The following is a 22,607-nucleotide window of genomic DNA, read 5'->3' as shown; positions in this document are numbered from 1 at the left end:
CAGCCCATAGTCTGTCTGTAAGAACACCCTGTTTTCTGGCAGAGTATTTGGAAACACAGACACTCATAAAGCTTGGTTTAGTGTTGAAATAGGAATAAAATAACAATAAAAATATTTTAGATAGACATGATGCTGGAGTTTTAAGACAATGCAAAAAAATAAATTTTAATTGAAGTTTTCATATATTAGTATATCTCAGTAATCTGAACAATTTCAGCTGACTGATCATGAGATCTCATAGATAGGAGGTTTCTACCTGGAGTGTATCATGTAGAACATCATATTCCAGGGTCTGCCTATAAGTCCATATTAATTATACTAGGGGTGAAATCTATGTTTCATAAAGCATTTCTAAATACATAAGGATGTGGTTAAAATATTCATATTTTAAAATCCTCAGACAACTTTAAGACATTGAGTACTCTTCCAAATAAGGAAGAACTGTGTATGCTCGTCATTCTTGTATCGCGTCACTTTCATGAGCTTTGGCAGTGCTTTATTTATATGACTTCACCCATATCTAATGAAATTCCAAAGTATTTTAGAAGAGAAATAATGGAAACTCAAACATTTTAGAGTAAAAGTGGAGAATTCTACTGAGGAAAGAGCCGCCACTTTACATTTTACCTACCTTTAAGAATAATAATTTGTGTGTTCATGTGCTTGTTGGCCATTTTTATATATTTGGACAAATATTTATTCAGATTCTTTGCCCATTTTTTAACTGAGTTATTTGTTTTTTTTATTATTGAGCTACTAGTGTTCATTATGTATTCTGGATACTAAACTCTTATCAGATATATGATTTGCAAACATTTTCTTCAATACTGTGAGTTGTCTTTTCACTTTCTTAATAGTATCCTTCGAATCACAAAAACTTCTAAATTGGGTGAAGTGTAACTTATCTGTTTTATTATTCATGCTTTTGGTGTCATATCTAAGAAGGTTTCGCCTAACTCAAGGTCATGAATACTTACTTCTATATTTTCTTCTGAGAGTTTTACTGTTTTAGCTCAGACACTGAGGTCTATGATCTATTCTGAGTTAATTTTTGTGTATGTTGTGAAGGAGGGGTCCTGTTTTCCAGTGAGAGTTCCTATAGACAATGATCTTTCTCAGCCACTACCAACCATTCTTTTTTCTTCACCCTTCCATTTCTTCCTCTCTTCTCCTTGCTCTTTCCTAGTGGCTCCTCATTCTCCCATTTCTTTCTATGTGTAAGATTGGCCAGGGCTCGATACATATTCTTTCTCTTCCTTTCCAAAATTTCTCTAAAAGAAGCATAATCCATTCTAACAGTTTCATCTATCATCCCTATTCAGATTCAATGAAAATTGTTAACACTTCATGGGTTCTTACTCTGTGTCAGGTGTTATGCATATTTTACTGGCTCACTTAATTTTCAAAACAACCTTTATTAGCTCCATGTTACACTTAAGACATTCAAGGGCAAGGTCATACAATGAAAGTGTTTGGATTTGAACCCAGGCGGTCTCACTCCCATGAAAGTGCTCTCCACCTTTAGTCTATATCTCCCATCAAGACTATGCTCCAATTCCACGTTTTTCAGGACTCCTGTTCTGATCACCTGATGTGATATGGTACTTCCATTTGTATGACTCTTATGACATTTACTTTTTGCCCTATGTTATGGTCATTTACATTCACTCTGCTCCCATACCCCATATTTCATTATCCTATCATGTCCTCTAGGTTCATCCATGTTGCAAAAAGCAGGATTTCCTTTCTTTTAATGGATACATAATATTCTTGTGTTTGTGTATTACATTTTAACATTTTCTTTATTCATTCAGCCATCAGTGAGTACTTAGTTTTTTTCTATATCTTGGTTATTGTGAATAATGCTGCAATAAATATGGGAGCACAAATATCTCCTCAAGATACTTATTTAATGTTGTATGGATATATACTCAGAAGTGGGGTTTTTATTTTTTTAATTTTTGAAGCAACTTCACACTGTTTTCACAATGATTGTACCAATTTATATTCCCACCAATAGTGCACAAGGGTTCTCTTTTCTCCACACACTTGCTAACATTTGTTATTTCTAGTTTTTTGGTTTTTATGATAGCCATTCTAACATGCATGAGATGATATCTCATTATTCACAATCTCATTATTCAATGCAATTTTGATTTGCATTTCTCTGATGATTAGTGATGTTTAAGCACCTTTGATGTACCTGTTGGCCATTTGTATGCCTTCTTTGGGAAAATATCTGTCTGCTCTGATCCTTTGCCCATTTTTTTAATTGCATTATTTACTTTTTGAGTTGTATGAGTTTCTTATATATTTTGTGTATTAACCCCTTATCAGGTATATGATTTGTAAATATTGTCTCCTATTCCTAGGCTGTTTTTAAATTTTGTTGATTGTTTTCTTTGCTGTACAGAAGTTTTTAGTTTGATGTAGTCCTATTTATTTATTTTTGCTTTTAAAATTCAAGCCAACTGTCACATAGAGAATTCCACACTGTGGATTATCTAATTGTTTCTTCATGAAGCAATTTACCATGTTCATCTATCCCGATATTACTTGTAAAATTGAAATTAGATATAAGAGCTTGACTAAATTCTGCTGAAATGTTTCATGGATACATTGAATATTACAATATAATAAGATCACAAAGTGGCTAATTGTTCCAACATTTGTTACATAATTTTATGACCTGGTTAAGGTACTAACCCTGGGTTTGTGATTAAGTAGTAACCGATGCATGATACTCTGTCATCTTATAAAAACCCAATTCCTAAAAAATAAATAAATAAATAAATAAATAAATAAATAAATAAATAATAGAAAATAAAAACCCAATTCCTCATTAACTTTTTACTTATGGATTTAACATCTGATGAGAATTTTTATATTAATCAATTATTTCTTTAGGGGGTTGTAGAATAAAATATACATTTCTGATTTCTTCTTTGGTAATCTATTTGCAAATAGCTGAAAGCTCAAAATTTTAAGTATCATACTTTATTGTAATTGGGAGAATGCTAACCTTTGATTTTCTTTTGTGTTTTCAGCAAAATGGGAAGTCACATTTTTATGATAAGCCAATTGTTGAATCCTTTGAGGAAGCACCTCTTCATGCTATGGTTTTCACTTATATGGGATATGGAATTGGAACCCTCTTTGGCTATCTCAGAGACTTTTTGAGAAACTCAGGAATAGAAAAATGCAATGCAGCTGTGGAGCGAGAAGAACAAAAAGTACGTATGCACATCTCCCTGGATCTTTGTCAATGCTATTCTTCTCTAAACTATCCTCAGAAATGGTGATACATGTACAGATCCTAAAAAGGGTGAGGAGCTCAGGAACAACTCAGTGTAAAGGCTATTTATTTTCACCCCTAAACCCCACCCCCTATGTGTTCACAGACTTGTTTTTACAAATATTTATTGAGTGACCTACTATTTACCAGAAACTGAACTAAGATTTTCCTCATATAATACCATATTTAATTTATATAACAACTCCATGAGATAAATACTAAAATACCATTTGAGAGAATTTTTCAAATCACAATGTAAGAACAAGGCACATGGATGGGACTATATACTCTAGTCTTCTAGTTGTAAGGTAAGTATTATTTAAAGATAAAAGTATGCCTAAATGAAGTGTGAGATTTTTATTTCATGTAGATCAGGACTTCTCAACTTAGGTGCTACTGATATTTTGGATTGGATAATTTTTTTGATGTGGGAAGCTGCCCTGTGCATCATAGAATTTTTAACAGCATCCTGGCCTCTACCCACTACATGCCATTAGCTCTCTCCCACACACTTGTGACAATTAAAAATGCCTCCAGATATTGCCAAATGTCTCGTGGACTGCAAAATGACCTTTGTTTAGAAACACTGATCTAAATATTTTCAGTAGTTAACCTATAAAAGTGTATATCATCCTCTCTTCACATAGAGCTAACAGAAACAACCTAAAAAATATTCAGAGATATGCAAAGAGCCTGCATTTTGTTAACATGATTCCCAAACTGGTTCAAATAATTTATGATACTATGAATCTTTTTTTTCTAAAATTTGATTTGTAATACTATGAGTGTGGGCATGGATTATTTGACATAGCAGAGCCATAAACACACCTAAACAAAGTGAGACATGAATTTCAATGTAATAAGAGAACCTCAAATCCTATTACTTAGCAACAGTACCTATGATAAGATAAACACTCATTACAGTAATACTTTCATGAACAAATGATGTGGGACATTTTTTTGGAATTGCCTTGTCAAGTGTATCAACTTCAGAAGAAAATTGGGCCCAGGCTTATTATTACAATTACTTCTACTCTTAGTGAGTATATGAGCACATACTCGATACCAGATAATGGGGGCTAACAGACATAAAAGACAGGTCCTGCCATAAAATAATTTGAAGTCTGGTGTGCAAAAACAGACTCACAATCAAAACATTTGACAAAAAGTGATGATGTGGAGGAGTGTGATACGGGAAGCAGAAGTCTGGGTTTTATGATTCCCTTAGGAAGTCAAGAAGACATGATATTGGGGCTTGAATGGTTAGCAGGAATTTGCCTAGTGAGCAAGAGTGCAAAGAATGACATTCTCAGAAAAGGGCACAGCCCATGCCAAGGTATTAATTAACTCATCAATCAAGTCAGATTCTCTTTCAGCATGCATTTTGTGCCAAGTATAGTTCTGCAGTTAGGGATACAAGAATAACAAAGGCAGATATGATACGTAACTTCAGAGAACTAACCATAAAAAAGCAATTGTAATGGAAGTTAATAAGAGTTACCATAGAGGTAGTAAGAGGATGTCAAGAGAGCTAAAAATGAGAAATATCTAAACCAAACTTAGTGGTCAGTGAAGGCTTCTGGGAGGAAGAGAAAGTTAAATTGAGATTGGAAGACTGAGAATAAGTAGTAAAGCAAAGGAGAAGGCAAAATGGGACTGGTGGAGCCTTCAAGGAGAGGAAGCATGGTGCAAAATAGTCCAGAGGTAAGAGAAAGCATTGTACATTCAAAGAACTAAGATATTCCAATGCCTGAAGTGTTTTGAGAGTAGGAGTATATGGAGAGAAGATTGTTTGAGAGGCAAGTAGGGGCCAGACCATAATAAGTTTTTATAAGCCATGGATATTTGGTATAAGAACAATGGGGAGGCATTGAAGGGTTTCAGGCAGAGGAATGTAGATTTGCAGATTACAAAGATCGTGTTCACTATCGTATGAAAAAGGGATTACAGAAAGATAACACAGAGACCTAAGAAGCTGATGTAGAAATCCAGGTTAAAAAAATTCTAGATGAGAACTTGGGCTGGGATTGTGTTAGCAATAATTGTCATGGTGATAAAAGACAGGACCGCAAGATGTTTAAGAAGAGAGATGATTGATGTGAATTGAGGAATTAAAGAGATGGACAGATTGAAGACCACACCTAGGTTTATGACTTGCACAACTGAGTAGGAAGAAAGTGGTGCAATTCATTGAAATGGGAAATAGAGGAGGACCATCCAGTTGGAGGGGCAGAGTGGTCAATTCTTTTTTGATGAGTTGAGTTTAAAGAATTGACAGATAGATATAGAGGTCCAAACCTCAGGAGAAAAGTCTCGGATGTATATTCAAGTATTTTCAGTGTATCTTGGGCATATCAACATTAATCAGACCAACCCCTATAGATGAGATCTCCCAAGGAAAGTTTATAGAGAAAAAAAAGAGGAATGGTGAGAAGAGAACGAGTAACTTCAGAGACTTTAATAGATGTTAGAGATGGAATTCCAATTGAAGACTAGAAGCAAAGTAACATTAGAAAAACCTTGTAATGGTTTAGGAAAGAGATCATTTGTGCTTGAACTGGGGAAGAGGTCGATGAAATGAAAAAAAGGGAACCAATTACAGAGACATTTGGGAGATAAAATCAGCAAGTCTTGAAATAAGTACAGAAAATAACAGAGCAGGAAGAATGCCAAATTTCTGCTTTGGTCAGACATGAGGACTGATGGGTAGTGGCATACCCAGCAGAATGAAATGTTCTCATTTTGGCAAAAAGGTGGTCAGAGACACAGTTTTGAGGATATAAAGATTTTTGAATGGTAAAGGAGATCGAAGCAGTTAAATCAGACGGGAAACAATCCAGCAGGCTCCTGGAGAACGATGCAGGTTTCCCAGGTCCCAGCAGAGTTGATAATGAAACTGGGAAATTGGGAAGAAGCACATTCTTCTCAGCCACACTCACGAGGACCTCCACAACCCACCCCTGATACCAGCTGGTCTGTTCTAGAAACGCTTATCAGCAATCTTCTGCTCTCTGGGTAGAAGTAATATGCACAGTAAATCAGCACATTCCAGAATACTTGCTGGAAAAAGGATCAGTCAAATGTAAATCTCTCAGATGTGGCATCTCTTGGAAGGCTTAGGCTTCAGATCTGCCGTCTATTTTCTAACCTGTTTCAATATTTTTCCTCTATCAACCCAGAGTGGCTAGTTGTTTGGGTTTTTCTCAAATATTTCTTACACTTCAAGAAGAACATATTTACATACATGCAAGTGGGTTCTCAGCACAGCAGACAACTCTGAGATGGTTGAGGGCAGGAAGGTTATAATGGGGCGAGTGAAGAGGCAAGATGGTGCAGGTGAACTGTGATGCAGTCCCAGCACAGGCCTCTGTGGATCCTAGAGGGAGCTCTGGAGATGGAGGACCCTTCAGAAGCATTGAGGCAAGGGGATTGATAGATATGAACTGCCACCAGAGGAAAATTGGAATTTCATTAAGCTGTCAGCTTCAACACTCCCAGCAGCAGGGCAGAAAGGGGTGCTTTAGTCCTGAACAATAGAAGTGCAGCACACAATAGCCTGTCTGTAAAACCTGTCACTATTTGACACCGGTCAAGTGCAAAAACCACTTGAACCACCTCTTAGGGGAAAGACATCATCACATCAATAAATCAGTATGTTGTATTTCTTTACATAATAAATAATTTTCCACCCATGTGATCTCTGTGAGTAGGTAGCATCAGTCAATTAACTCACCTTAGTAGCTATTCCATTTATATGCATCCTTTTAATTATTTTTCTTCCTTTTGAGCCCCCTTAGAGGTTTAGAAGCTTTCAGAATAACAGGTGCTAATAAACTGCAACAGCTGCAATCACTATATACTTTTTTATGGAATTAATTCACTAGACACTCTATCTCCAGTCTGGCCTTTATCCTTTTAATACTGCCCCTGCCCCACCATGAACTTCTGACACTATTCTTGCTCTGTGTTAATAAGCTACCTGAGGCACATGTTGAAGTCTCTGGCTGGAAACATGGAGTATGTTGCTTTTCAATGACCCCTGGTTCTTTTAGCAGAAATAAGCATTATTCTATTCTAAAAGCTGGTCACTGGGAGAGCAGATTGTCCCATTAGACAAACCAACCATGCACAAAATGACACCATGAAAGAAAGCACATCCAGAAAGTGGTGGTGGACAAGAGTTACTATGTTTCTAAAAATATCATAAGTGGATGTTTTTATTTTTATTATACTCTTTGAATCTGTTCACTTTTAAATATTTTAATCTTATTTTTAATAAAAATTTTTAAATAAAATTATATATACTTAAGGTGTACAACATATTTTTATATGCATAGTAAAATGTATATAAAAATACAGTCAAACTAATGGACATGTCCATCTCCTTTCCTTTTTCTTAATCAAATACGAGCATTTATTAATCCAGTTTCTTTATTTTCTCTCTTACTGGGATGACTTCTGGCACACCAAAGCCATCCATTTAAACTAAAGGGTTGCCCCAAATTTAGAATCTCTTTTTTCTGTTTTGATTTCTAGCCTGAACTCCCTGAAACTGATGCCAAAACATGAAGGCTTGGATAAAACTTTTTCTGAATTACTCGATTACTGATTCATTAGTATAAACTAAGTGAAAAGAATAGAAAAATCAAAATCTCTTTTCCAGAGAGCACTAAAACCATCCCCAGCCCAGGGCCCTGGTACCTCCCATAGACTCCATCAGCAATCAGAAGGCACTGGCAAGGAAGAGAACAACACAGATGCAAAGGGGGGGGTTAGTTGTGTTTTTTTTTAAATCCTCGCCTGAGGATATGTTTTCATTGATTTTAGAGAGAGAGGAAAGGAGAGAGAGAGAGAGGAAGGGAAAGAGAGAAAGAAAGAAGCTTCAATGTGAGAGAGAAACATTAATCCATTGCCTCCAGTACACACCCTGATGAGGGATTGAACCCACAAGCCTAGGTATGTCCCCTGACCGGGAATCAAACCCACAGCCTTTTGGTGCATGTGATGACAATCCAACCAATTGAGCCACCCAGCCAGGGCAATACACGTTTTAAACATGTTTGCTTAATTTCTCCTTTTAGCTCTTAATTTTTGGGAAACCACATCTTTTTATTTTAAATCAAAGGAAACTTTACAGTTGAATTGCAATTTATTAAAGATGATAAATTACTCTAGAAGAAGTACACTCTCAATTATGTAATAACTCAACTTCTCAAAACCAAAAAAATGTTAGCAAATATAATCAAATAAACATCAAGCATCATCAGAGATTTAAAACCTTCATTCACAATCACATTTCTCACTTCTCACGGTTTATTAATGGGTTCATCAAGACTCATTCTAATGACAACAGACTGTTGTTATAAAACATCTTAATTGAAATTTTGTGTTCACATTAGATCCAGATAGTCCTCAGTGCCCCAGCAAGTAAATCCCTTTTTACCTGGGATTTCTGGCCCATCCTTAGATATTTTTACTTTCACATAAAAGAAAGAGGGTTCAACAAGTTGTAGCTATAGGAATTTTTAAAACCCATCTCCAAATGTTCACATGAATAAAATTATACTGTTTTGCATCCTTATGCAACAGCCAGAATCTCCCAAAGACTGTCTTCTGAGTAATTTTTAAAAGTATATTTTATTGATTATGCTATTACAGTCATCCCAGTGTTTTTCTCTCCTTTATCCACCTCTTCCCTGAACCACCCCTGACCCTCCAGCATTTTGCCATCCCCCTTAGTTCATGTCCATGGGTTGTGCATATAAGTTCTTTGTTTTCTCCATTTCCTATACTATTCTTAACCTTGCCCTGTCTATTTTGTGCCTACCTATGATGCTTCTTTTTCCCTGTACTTTTTCTGGCAATTCTCCCCCTCCCCCTCCCCACTGATCCTCCTCCACGTGATCTCCATTTCTGTGATTCTGTTCCTGTCATTCCTGTTCTAGTTGTTTGCTTAGTTTGTTTTTGTTTTTTAGACTCAGTTATCAATAGTTTTGAGTTTCTTGTCATTTTAATGTTCATAGTTTTTGATCTTCTATTTCTTAGATGAGCCCTTTTAACATTTCATATATAATAAGGATGAACTCCTCTAATTTGACCTTATCTGAGAAGCACTTTATCTGCCCTTCCATTCTAAATGATAGCTTTACTGGATAGAGTAATCTTGGATGTAGGTCCCTGCCTTTCATGACTTTGAATACTTCTTTCCAGCCCCTTCTTGTCTGTAAGGTTTCTTTTGAGAAATCAGCTGATAGTTTCATGGGCACTCCTTTGTAGGTAACTGTCTCCTTTTCTCTTGCTGCTTTTAAGATTCCTTTCTTATCTTTAATCTTGGCTAATGTAATTATGCTGTGCCTTGGTGTATTCCTCCTTGAGTCCAATTTCTTCGGGACTCTCTGGGATTCCTGGACTTCATGAAAGTCTATTTCCTTTGCCAGATTGGGGAAGTTTTCCTTCATTATTTGTTCAAGTAAGGTTTCAATTTGACGGTCTTCTTCTTCTCCTTCTGGCACCCCTATGATTCAGATGTTGTAACACTTAAAGTTGTCCCATCCTTTCCTAAGCTTCTTTTTGTTTGTTGGCATTCTTCTTGCTTCCTTCTGTTCTGGTTGGATGCTTATTTCTTCCTTTTGTTCCAAATCATTGATTTGAGTCCCAGTTTTATTCCTTTCACTGTTGGTTCCCTGTATATTTTGCTTTATTTCATTTTGTGTATCCTTCATTTCTTCCTTCATTTTGCAGCCAAGCTCAATCAATTTTGTGAGCATATTGTGGCAATGTCTGTAGGGGAGGGGTCTGAGAGGGAACAATACTGCTTGTTCCCCTCTCCTCTGGCTTTCAGCCACTTCTGCTACTCCCCACAGGTAGATTGTGCTCTTTCAGGTGCAGATTTGCAGATGAGTGGGTCTTTACATTCTAGGAGCCTGTGGGCCTCTCTTATGAACTCTCCTATGAGGCTGGGAGTTTCTCTCACCACCACAACCCCCACAGGTTTTTTATAGCTAGGGGTTTTGAGGCTTTAGTTTCCTGGGCTGATACCTGAGTTTCCTAGTCTGTCTCATTTCCCTGCTGTTCCTCCGGGCTTATTTGTGCTCAAATGTGGGATTGCCTGTGCTGTTTGCTGCCTTGCCTTGCCCCATGTTTTCTCCACCCCAGCTGCCTGTCTCTGCCCTTCCTACTGGTCTGGATGAATGTTTCTTTAACTCCTTGGTTGTTGAACTTCCATGCAAATGATTTTCTGGCACTTCTGGTTATTCCTTGTTTTTAAATTGGTTATTATCCTTCTTTTGGTTGTTCAAGGAAGTAAAGTATTTCTGCCTACACCTCCACCTTGACTGGATGCTCTCAGTAGACACCTTCTTCTGAGGAATTTGAAGTACGGGGTCCATTAAGATCACTGGGTGTGAGATATGATTTTGTCTAATACAAACAGACAGCCCAAGCACTGGTCTTCCTATTTAGACCTGGGTGGGTCCAAACTCAGAAAGCTTTATTGGTTCTTCTCTGGAAACCTAGCATGTTAGTCAGTAGCTTATAGTATGGCAATATCAGAGCAGTGCTTCTTAGTATTGGCTGCACATTGGAATCACTTGAGAAGTTTTTAAAGCTGCTAATATGTGAGCTTTATCTTCAGATATTCTGATTTAATTGTTTTGTGGGGTACCCTGCTTGGTAGAGTTCATAAAATATTTCCCAGGAAATTCTCATATGTAGCCCAAGTTAGAAACCAGTGTTGTAGAGCAATGCTTCTCAATTTTTTTCTGTGCATACAAATGGTCTACAGATCATGCAGATTTTCCTTTAATAGCTTTGGTATTTGGTCAAGATTCTGCATCTCTAATAAGCTCCCAGGTGATGCCAGTGCTACTAGTCTAGTGACCACAAGTTGATCCTTCTCACCAATATCACATGAGAGCTTGTAAATACAAAATTTCAGGCCTAGCTCACAACTTCTGAAGCAAAGTCTTTATTTTATCATGATCTTCAAGTGATGTGGACACATTAGAGTGTAAAGTGTAAGAAGCATTGCTATTGTAGAGGTTCTCAATTTGAAGTTCAGTTATCACCTGTGTTCAGATGTAAATAATGTTCTGAGACTCAATTTCAATATGGGGTGTTCCCCCACACCAAAAAACAATTCTTGAACCAGGATTTCCAAGAATGCAGCTAAATTATGACACTATCTACCCACTAGATTATCTTAGTACATTTAGTCACTAGCTCTTCTAGATGACCATTTTATACTTTCTGCTTTCTTTCCAAACTTCCAACACTTTTGTCCTCCTAACTTTCAGCTAACAATTTGTTCCTATTTAATTGAAAAAATAGAAAAAGACCAGAACCTCCATACCACTTACATGAACCTATGCTGATATAGTTGGCCTCCTCACCACTTCTCATGACCATAGAGTAGATGTCTGGGATCCTGCCCAGGCCACTGTCCAGTCTACCTATACACTGGATGCCTTTTATGAGCAATTACTCAGTCCTGATATGTTCAAAACTGTGCACTTGAGCTTCCCCTCTAAATTTGCCCTTCTTACAATCTTTCCCAGATCAGTAAATGGCAACTCCATCACTTCAGGTATTCTGGCCAAAAACCTCAGTCATTCTTGACTCCTTCTCTTATACCCCAAGTCAAATCTTTCCCCCAAAACCATTAGTGCTATGTTTTAAATATATTAGTTTTCAACTATTTTTACTACCATTGATGCCACCAACTTTGTCCAAACATCTTCTCTTGCCTAGATGTACCCTTTTCACATGTTCAATCCCTCCAGTCTTTTCTCAACTAACAATCAACATGATTTCTTTAAAACCAAAGTGAGCATCACTAGTCAAAACCCTTTATTGACTTCTCTTTTTACTCAGAGTAAGAGCCAGAGCCAGCTGAGGGAGGCCCTACAGAATGCAGCCCCCTCTAAATCTCCACTTTCATCTCCTCTACTCCTCAGCTTTCTCACTATACCTCAACCATTGAGACCTCCTACTCTTCCTCAAGAAGAGCTCACCTGTACCTCCTTTGGAGACTTGTCATTCCTTCCTCTCTGGTTGGCATGGTCCTTCCTCAGCATGACTCTCTCTCACTTCTAGATTCAGTATCACTAAGAAGTCGATAGCTTTAAATATAATAGGAATCACTGGCCAGTAAAATCTTCAATCTCCTCAACCAAGCTTGGTTGCAGGTAACTTCTGGCTATTTCTAAAAAGCCCATGAACTTTCACAAGGGATGAATTTTTTTCACAATTGTATCTAGCAGATCATGTCCCATAGGTCACCCAAACTCCAAAATCAAAGTTCTAAAAATATTTTGTAAAATAAGACTATCTATAAAAGTAAATTTAAAAGATCACAGCCTCCCCACAGTGAATATTCAGTGATTACACACACACACACACGTATATATACTTTCCTTTGCAAAAAAAGAATCAATGATAACAGGCAAGGTTGGTTGATTTTGAAAAGGTAGAGCTTTGCTGATGTATTCCAACTAGTCCTAAGCCAATGTGAAGAATGGGTGGTATATCACTGGCACTAATAAAGAACCCTCCCTCAAACTCATGTCTTTGTTTCCTTTTTTATTATAGAAATAATGAGCAACAACAGTATCTTTGTGCATCCTTTCTGTCTTTTTCTTGCACTTAATTACACATATGTTTATTTGCACTTACTCTCTCCTTTCCTTAACTTAAATTAGATCATATCATACATATGTGTGACTTACTTTTTTTAACCTAACTATATGTCTGGAGATCTTGACATGTCAGTACAGAATTACATCACTCCTTTTAAAATTGCATGATATGGTGTTCCATAATATGAATATGTGTTTATTTATTATATCATCATATTTTTATTATTGCATATAATTATTCAATGGATAGCATGTACATTTATTTGAGGATAATGCCTAAAAGTTGCTTCCTGGTCCAAAGAATGTACATTTTAACTTTCGAGAGATTGGCAAATTGCCTTTTTAAAAAATTTGCCTAGCTAGACTTACCAGCAATACCTGAGAGTTCTTGCTTCCTTTCTAGTTTTTGATATGTTGACCTTATTCCTTATCAGTATTTTTTTGCCAGTCTGATAGATGAACATATTTTTGTTCTTGCCTAATTTGTGTTTCCTGATTAAGAATCAGACTTAGCTCCTTTTCATATGATTACTAACCATTTATACTTACTCCTCTTGAATTGCCTATTCATATCCTTTGCTCATATTTTATTAAATTATTTGTTCTTATGGATTTGTAGGGATTCCTTCTATATGTTCTTATGCTAATAATTTGTCTGTTAAATGTATTTTAAATATTTATCTAATTCTGTTTCTTGGTTTTTAAGTTTTTCTATGTTATATTTAGCCACACATACAGTTTTAATTTTTAAGTCCTATGTAGCATACATTTCATTTACATTCTCTTTGTTGTGTTGTCATTTTGCTGTTATTTATTTTCCTTTGGGAATGAGGAGTTAATCTTGTTTAGGAAGGCATTTTTTAATCAAAGTTATAACAAATTTTTCTATAATTTAATTCAGTACTCATATGATTTTATGTGTTTGTTTATATTTTGAATCCACAAATCCATTTTGACTTCATTTATATTTGCTGTGTGAGGTAGAAGGACTATTTTTTAGAAAATAATTTCAATATTGTTAATTAACTAGTTTTTTTTACCCACTGATTTTATCTACTTTTAGATAAGTGTATAAGTTTTAGGTAATTCATAGAGAATTACCTAAAGAGAGGGTAATTACCTTTCTCTAAAGAGAAAGAGAGAAAGAAAGATCTCTAAAGAGAGAAAGATCTTTAGGTAATTCTAAAGATCTTTGAAATTTTAAAAGATTTCAAATTTTACCACCCTTAATGAATTCTTTCCTTAGTTATCAGTTTCTCAGATACTTGAATTGACATTTTTTCCCTGAATTCACAGAGTACTCTGTGAAAGTACTGGACATGAATTCTCATTGATTTTCCAGGCACTTATGAAATAGGAGTCATTATTCCCATTTAAAACATGAAAAAACTGAACCCAAGAGGGCTAAGAAAAACTGGCCACAGGTTATACAAATATTAAGTGGCAAAGCCAGGTTCACCCACCTCTATGTTAATCACACTCCCTCTAAGTATGCACTGGAGCATCTGTCAGGCACTGCACTTTTTAACATGTAAACTGATCATCTTCACCACAGATAGGCCTTACTATCCCCACTTTATAAACAGGAAACTAACATTAGAGAAAATATTGGCCTGTTCATGATCATATAGCAAATAAAAAATGAAGCTGGGTTGAATCTCAGGTCTGTCTGCCTCCAAAGCTCTGTACTGTATGTTGCCCTAAACCAGCAAATCTCTTCTGCAGACCAAATATCCCCAGCACCTTCATCATATAACCCTTCATCATAGGACATGTTTCCTGTTAGATTCATTTGAGAAGATATTTCACCATCCTGGCTGCCCTTCTCTGGGCACAACTTGTCAAAGGGCCTTTTGAAATCAAGATACTCAATCCTGGACACACTATTTTAGATATGTCTGACCAGCACAGATGGTCAAACTCATCTCACTTTTCTTGATTCCTCCATTCTCAAAACCTTGAGTATGTGTGTTGGTATAATAGCACTTGATTACATCACAGGTTGACCATTCACGGTTTATGTGTACAATTTATTCCCCTAATTAGAGTATCAGCCTCTGGAGTGCTGAAATCATGTCCCATACCTGGAACCTAGGAGTTAGTGGATAGATATGTTATTTGGAACTAGGTCCCACAGAAACGAGTTATTTTAAAAACAGCTATCTTCCTGGCTAGTTTCAAAGGCCCATTTAGTTAAGATCAGTGTTCCAGTGAACAGGAGCTAACAGGGTTCAGGAAGGACAAATGAAATCTTCCTCTACTTTCAGGGGACAGAACTAGACCTAGGTAAACTCTGAGTGGTATTGCAATTTCTTATGTTTTCCTTGTGTGCCACGAAAAACTATAAATTTCCTTTAAATCGATTACAACAAACTTGTTAATTATGTTATTTGAGTCCTCTAAGATTTAATTGTTGTTTATTAAAACTTAAGTTTCTGAAAGCCCTGGCTGGTGTAGCTCAGTGGATTGAGCGCGGGCCTGCGAACCAGACAATCGCGGTTCGATTCCCAGTCAGGGCACATGCCAGGGTTGCAGGCAGGTTCCCTGCAGGCCAGTTCCCAGCAGGGGATGCACGAAAGGCAACCATACATTGATGTTTCTCTCCCTCTCTCCTTCCCTTCCCCTCTAAAGATAAATAAATAAAATCTTAAAAAAAAAAAAAAACTTAAGTTTCTGAAAAATGTGTATTAATGTCTTCTGTGATTGTAGATTTTTTAGGTTTTTTTCTTATGCACTTCAATTTAACTGTCACATACTTAAAAGTCCACAGGTCTTATAATTCTTGGTGGATTTTTTCTTTTATTGTGCTTTTATTTTGTACTTTATTTTGCCTGACAGGTACATCTACTTTTTTGGCAACAGCCATCTCTTCATTTTTAGTCTTCATCATTTTCAGAAAATGTGTGTCTCATATAAGTGACATACAGGTTTATTTGTCAAACAAATGTGAAAGTTTCTGTATTTTAATAAGGTAATTTACAAACAATTACTTACTTGAACCATATGAAATTGATGTTTGTATAGGCCAAAATGTCAAACATTGGCAGCTGCCTATAGTGAAGCCTAATATTTTAATTATTCATGTGTTTAAATTTATTCCTGCTACCTATATTTGACATTCACATTTTTGTTTTTTATTTATTTTTAATTTTAATTATTTCTTTTTTTGTACCTTTAATACCTTTAAGTGAGTTTTCTTTTTCTGCATTTTTCTCCTTGTCACTGTTAGGAAGCTCTATATAATATTTCCCCCAGCTATTTTTAATGATTCTCTTTGAATATTTAATACATATATTTCGAATCTAGATATCAATCATTATTCAGTAACTAGAGTCTCCCCCTACCAGAAGAAAAATTTAACAAACTTTCATTTTCTTTTTCCCAGACACCCATTCTCCAGGTTGTCATTTATTTATTAATTTTTAGTTTCTGTTTCTTCATGCTACATAAATAAAACTGCTTGGGCTAACCAACATTCCATCAGTGCCTTCGCTCACTATTTTTCCTAGGATCTGTTGTCTTCCTTTTTAGTTGTTTCATTGTTTATTTTCTTGAGGTGTACACTCAATTATTATAGAAAAGTCCTGTGGGAGTTAAACTCATGACTTCTTTTAAATATTGAACATTTTTATTTGGCTTATCATTTGATTGCTGGCTTGGATGAGTACAAGATTTTAAGTTTAAAATAACTTACCATCAAATATTTCCCACAACTTTTACCTAAGTAAAGTCTGAAGCTATCTAATTTTTGTTCCACTGTATATAAACTGCCTTTCCCCCTTTTCTGAATACTTTTGAGATTTTTCCCTTAATTCTTAAAAATTTGAAGTTTTACAGGATTTATAATGATTTTGGTTTTTACTTACTTGTTTCATTCTTTCCTAATCATTTACATTTTCTTCCTCTTTGGAATTTTTCTCCTCCTCCTTCTTCACCTACTTCTTCTTCACCTTTTCCTCCTCTTCTTCCTTCTTCAATCTTGTAAGTCTTATTAAATCTTGTCCTTCAAATCTCTTGACTTATTGTTCACATTTTCATTTCTCTGATTTTTCTCAATAATTCCTAAAAATTAGTCAGGTTATTATTCTAATATATTCATTTGTTTTTTAGTTGTGTTAATTGTATATTTAAATATTTTATTTTTTTAAAGAATACATTGTTTTGTTGTGTCTCTATAAAGATGTCACATACTTGTATATACACATATATAAATAATTCTTCCTCTTGCTCTATTGTCTTTTCTCTAGATGTTAATTTTTCTGCCTGTTGAATTTGGTGCTTCTTGCACTAGTTTTCCTTAAATAGTCATGACACTTTGTTTTATGCTCATTTTTGTATTTAGAATTCTTACTTGCCCATGTGTTCACCTATCTTGAATGACTACAGAAAGAAATAGAATGAACTGCCAGGAACAGTAGCTTGTATTCTTGCTCTGTGGGCTCCCCACATTGGGGCACTGCTCCTCTGTTCACCTCTTTTTCCCCACCACAATGCTTTTCCCTGCCTCCTACTTAAAAACTCAGTATAAGAAGGACAAAGAGGTCTACCTTCCCAGTTATTCACCCTGAGTATCAACTTCTTCCAGGTACTGACTTTTATACCTTGAAGCTCCCCTACAGGTAGCTTATATCCATACCAGTCTTCTCTGAAAATGTTTTAGAGCTATAGTTCGCTATGGTTTTATTTCTCCACTGATCAGATCTTATTTATTTTCTATATTTTGTGACTTCAATATTTCTGAATTAGGATACTCTTGACTGTCTTTCAGGCATTTATAAATTTATTTTTTTTGAAAAATTTTATTGTTGTTCAAGTACAGTTAAAAGCTGGTTCTTTAATTCGATAATTATCTTTGCCATCAGGACCCAAGACTATTTTTTAAATATTTTTTATTTTCTTTTTAAATTTATATTTTTGTCATTTCACAGTACTTTTAGATGAGTAATAGAATACACATATAAGCACTGAGTCCACCATGTTTACTCAACCTTCCTCTAATTTTTTAATAAGAAAATTTAAAGTTAGCCATTTTTTGTGTGTTTCTCATACTTCAAAGGACTATTTATAATATAGTTACCCCTTTTTGACAAAACAGAAAACACAAACATATTTTATTCTTATTCTGAGCTCAACCCTGGTAAGAGAAACAGCTATTTCCCAAAAGGAAATATGATATAAAATTAAATATTAGGTGAGACCAGAAGTGTCAATGTAGAAACAAATGAATAATGGCGCTTGATAATGATACTTTCTCTCCAAATTCATGATTCTATTGCTATTGAATGGGCATGTAGTTAAGTCAAATAAGAATGAATATGCTTCCAAATTTTCTAATGTTTTTCTACAGTGGGCCACAGATATGTCCTCTTTACTTCCTTATAAACACCTGGCCCTGCAGCATGATCTATTGAAAGGAGCATCAGTTTTACAACAAAGTACAATTCCTAAGCCATTTTCATAGCTGCATATTTAGGTTTTGCTGTTTGGCTGACTCCTTCTGCATCCTACCACTAAAATGATTGTGTCCTTATAGCCTGTGATGTATTCTCACATGTAGTCATTTGTGTCAGGAAGAAAAATAAAGAATGAGTAGGTCACATTACAAGTTAAATCTACAGATGGATAAATATATTGCAAAGCTACTGCAATGTTATCCTATTGCAATGCTTGTTTTTGCAATATCTAGTCCAGTTTCATTTTCTGGTATACTTAAAATGCTGTGGGAGGCTTAACTGAGACTAGAGGACATTGACCTTTGCAATGTCTCTATTGATTGCTCCCAAACAAATCTCATTGATGCTCAGAGGAATGGGGTGAGGTGACAACACACCCACACAGTGGTAGGAAGCTTCACAGGTGCAGACGAAGAGGAGGAGGAGGTGCCAAAGGCAAAGCAGTTCTTCCCTCGACCAGATCTTGAGTTTTAACTGGGTTTCCAAGCTCAGTTGTGCCTCTTGGGAACATGTAGACTGCCAAGCTTGATTTTCAGATCTGGGCTAGTGCACATACCACCCATAAAGAAATGGGTCTCTGTGGAAAAAAAGGAAAAGAAAAGAAAAGAAAGATCATCCCTTTGAAAGAGAAGCTTTAAGCACTTCATTAATAAAAGTTCTTTTAAATGTAAAGATTATCCCCTAACAGAAAGTTTTCTCTTGTCTTGCAGAATTGGTTACATCCTTGTATTTTGCCCTCAGATCATTTATCCCAATTAAGAGCTAGCTTTTGGTTTCCTCATACATAGAGATTTTAGATCTCTGAGCAAGAAGCTAGAGGAGTTTGGCAGCATGGATTATTTTCCCATTTTCCTTCTGGGGACATGATGGTACATCTTTGTAAGTCATCAATGGCGGGAAGCCCCAAGTTGTTTCCTCAAGTCAATGGCAAGTTCTTTATGGTGAATGGACACTCCTCCAAAGTCCAATGATCTCTTTGCCTTAACTTTCCACATTTTAGGTTATTTTTGGTCATTGCTGGTATTTTAGAGGGAAGCTTGCACAAGTTAGGGCAAATGCCAGCCTGAGGTTACCCTAAAGTGATGACTGAGAAAGTGGATGAAGTGGGAGGTTGGTCTGAGTTCAAGTCACTTTTCTAGATCTGTTTTCTTCACTTGACAAATGAATATTTGAATTCTTTGATTTCCATGACCCCTTTGCCCCGATATCATGTGCACCTTGTGGTTCCATGTCTGAAATTAACTTTGTTTTAATTTTGAAGAGATAATGTTTTGGTTCTTTTGTACCTAATACCAACTGTTTTCCTTAATCAACTGTTATATTCTCTCCTAACCCAACTTTAATTTTATTTTGAGTAAAATGACTCATAAAACCTAAAACCATAATTTCATTCAGAGTCCAGAAATATTACTTAAAGACCTACTTGTCTATTTCCTCTAGATAGGATGAATTTATATAATATAGTTCAAATAAGAAATTAAAAAATTAGAAATAGAAGGATACAGCACTTGGGGATGGATATAGCATAATCTGCAAGTGAATAAATAGTCTGTAAAAATATTATTAATTCAAAGAGAAGATATTTTGGAAAAGATTTTCCTGGAATTACACACAATCTCCTTTTCTCTCAAAAATATGTCCACTTCCCTGTTAGAACATAAAAGAGTATAATTGATTACCACAACCTTGTAGATTTCAATCATAATAAAACTTACATCAGGATACTTAGCTATTTGAGAACAAATGTAGTTGGTTTGAGATTTTCAACTTACAGATATGACTATTATAGTAGCCCAACCATCCTTCAAATTCACAAGTTCACATGGTTGCCCTAGTATATGGTGATAAACATTCTGTCTTATAATCAAAAGCCAGAAATGATGCCACTGTCACTGAAAAAACAAAGGGTAAAGTGACAAAAAAAGATCACAAGTTGGATGTAGCCACCAGCCATTAAAACCTACAGATCCTATATCTTTTCCTCTGGAATGGACTAGTCAGGAGATGACTGGCCCAGCCAGTAGCACCAGGTCTTCCACAAAACCTTTCCCCATGCTTCCCCTGTTCCCTCAGGAAATCAGCTCCATTTTGTAAGGGAAAGGGGAACAAAGAGTTAGAAAAGGATGAGCTGGAGGATTGGAAAGCTCATTCCCAATTATTCAGTAGCTCTCCATTACCTCTAGGGTAATGTGTGAGTTCTTCATTTGGACACTTAAGGCTCCCAATTTCTGTACCAGCTGACATTAAAGACTCACCCACACCATAGGGAATAGCAAGGGATAGGATCAGAAAGGCAACAGGGAACCAGACCAGTCAAGACCCTGCCTTTGACTCCCAGCGAGGTGGGAGCCATTATATTTTCTGAGGAAAGAACAACAAGATCTGCCTTATGTGCTATTCAATTAACAGGCAGTTGGTCCTGTGCAAAAGTCTACGGGGACATTTTGTCCATTTGGTCCTGTCCAAAACATTCATGCCTAGAAAACGTCCTCAGTTCAAACAGCCCATAACATTTATTTCTACTTTTAGTTTATCAGATTCATACATAAAAAACACTATCACATTTTACTGGTCCAATAATTGTGTTGTAGCTGTACTGCAAATAATAACCTGTCTCACCTCAGTAGCCTAGCTTACAATGACACATGGGATTAGGTAGATGGGTTGGTTTAGACCAAATGTCTCCATGTACATTTGGTACATGACCAAATGTCCTGCAAGCATTTTATTCTTACTCATTCTTCTCAAATGCATCCTACATTTCCAGCAGAGAGACCCATTCACCCTGACAGAGTCCAAGCATCTCTGCCAATAGCAATCACATTCTACCTTTGGTGTCCTTCCTACATAAAGCTGCCTTGTTTCCTCCAGCAAGATGTGCCCCTCCCTCTAGCTCTAGTCTTACTAATGCCCAAAGTACCTGGCTTATGCCTACATTTTGCATTTTCTGCCTTGTACTAACTATTAGGAGTTAGATGACAACAATAGATATGTTTGCTTCAAACCTCAGCAGAACTGCAAATCCCTCAGGCTTGGATTATATTTTATACAGCAAAACAGTGCTATTATTTCAACTGTGAAAGAAGCGAGGCACGTCCACAAACTTAATTCAGCTTCTAGGCCCTCGACTATATGACAGCCATATATATACCTGCCAACAATTTTGCCAACAGGTCCAAACTTCAAATCCATCCACATTTCTACATGCACAATGAGTGGGGATATTCATGTTTTAAAAAGTTAAGACAAAATTATCACCCAAATTGTTTTTCCCAACTAAATTTTTTTAGACATAAATACCTATTGTCACTCTTCAGATAAAATTTTGTAGGGATTCATTGTCTCCACCACACATTTTTGGACTTATTTTATATTGCTCTGTCATCTTTGTTACCCTTATTTGCTGTATTTGTCTACTTTCTCCACTAAAATGTGAGTTCTTTGGGCATGGAGTCCTCCCATAGTTATGTATGGACCCTACCCATCCCCTTACGCATAAACCATTGCTCAAAAACTGTTTGCAGATGGAATATCTGCATGGTTCTTCCAGGGCTTCTAGCCTTCACTTACAAATGAGATACAAAAAGCAGTGGATAAAATGTAAACTTCTGCTACTGTTTTACAGGACTTTGTGCCGCTGTACCAAAACTTTGAGAATTTTTACACACGGAACCTTTACATGAGAATCAGGGACAACTGGAACCGGCCCATTTGCAGTGCCCCAGGGGCCCTGTTCGACGTGATGGAGAGGGTGTCTGATGACTACAACTGGACATTTAGGTGAGGCAGCCACCTTGGTTGAAAGAAAATCCTTTCAAGGAGATCCTATGTTGGGTATCAGATTACAGATCTGAAAAATCAAAGCTTGGAAGCAACTGGTCTCCCATCATTTAGCCTGTTGCAAGCCTCATATTCTAGTGGAGGATGTCATAGTAATTATGCAGCCAAAGTGGCTTGTTTATATTGCAGTTTAAGTGAGACCCCAGACAGTGCAGGGTACACAGAGCCAGCAAGAAAAAGCCCTTTTTAGCTTTATTGACAAATTATACCCTCCCACTTCTTGGTGAAAGAGACAGGGATAGTTGTGTTTTTCTTGTTTAGAAAGTTCTTACTGGAATTTAAATCAGACCACAGGTGTCATGAAAGTGAGTGCTCAAGGCAAATCAGAGCTAAATAATATTGCATGGCTGGGATACTTTTTTGTAATTCTCTATTCAGCTTCCT

The 22,607-nt window shown here is 36.2% G+C and overlaps 1 protein-coding gene across 1 annotated transcript in view; it reads left to right on the top strand.

Moving 5' to 3' along the window:
• SPTLC3 (serine palmitoyltransferase long chain base subunit 3) overlaps positions 1–22,607 on the top strand; it is a 140,859-nt gene that overhangs the window by 25,774 nt on the left and 92,478 nt on the right. Inside the window, exons 2-3 of the mRNA XM_037129276.2 lie at positions 3,048–3,233; positions 22,009–22,163. Of these exons, the coding sequence (XP_036985171.1) occupies positions 3,048–3,233; positions 22,009–22,163 (341 nt within the window). The remainder of the gene's footprint in view (positions 1–3,047; positions 3,234–22,008; positions 22,164–22,607) is intronic.

The sequence above is a fragment of the Artibeus jamaicensis genome, unplaced genomic scaffold (assembly GCF_021234435.1).
Source record: "Artibeus jamaicensis isolate MK-2021 breed Jamaican fruit bat unplaced genomic scaffold, CSHL_Jam_final contig_685, whole genome shotgun sequence".
Lineage (NCBI taxonomy): Eukaryota > Metazoa > Chordata > Mammalia > Chiroptera > Phyllostomidae > Artibeus > Artibeus jamaicensis.
This window is presented reverse-complemented; position numbering and strand designations above follow the sequence as displayed.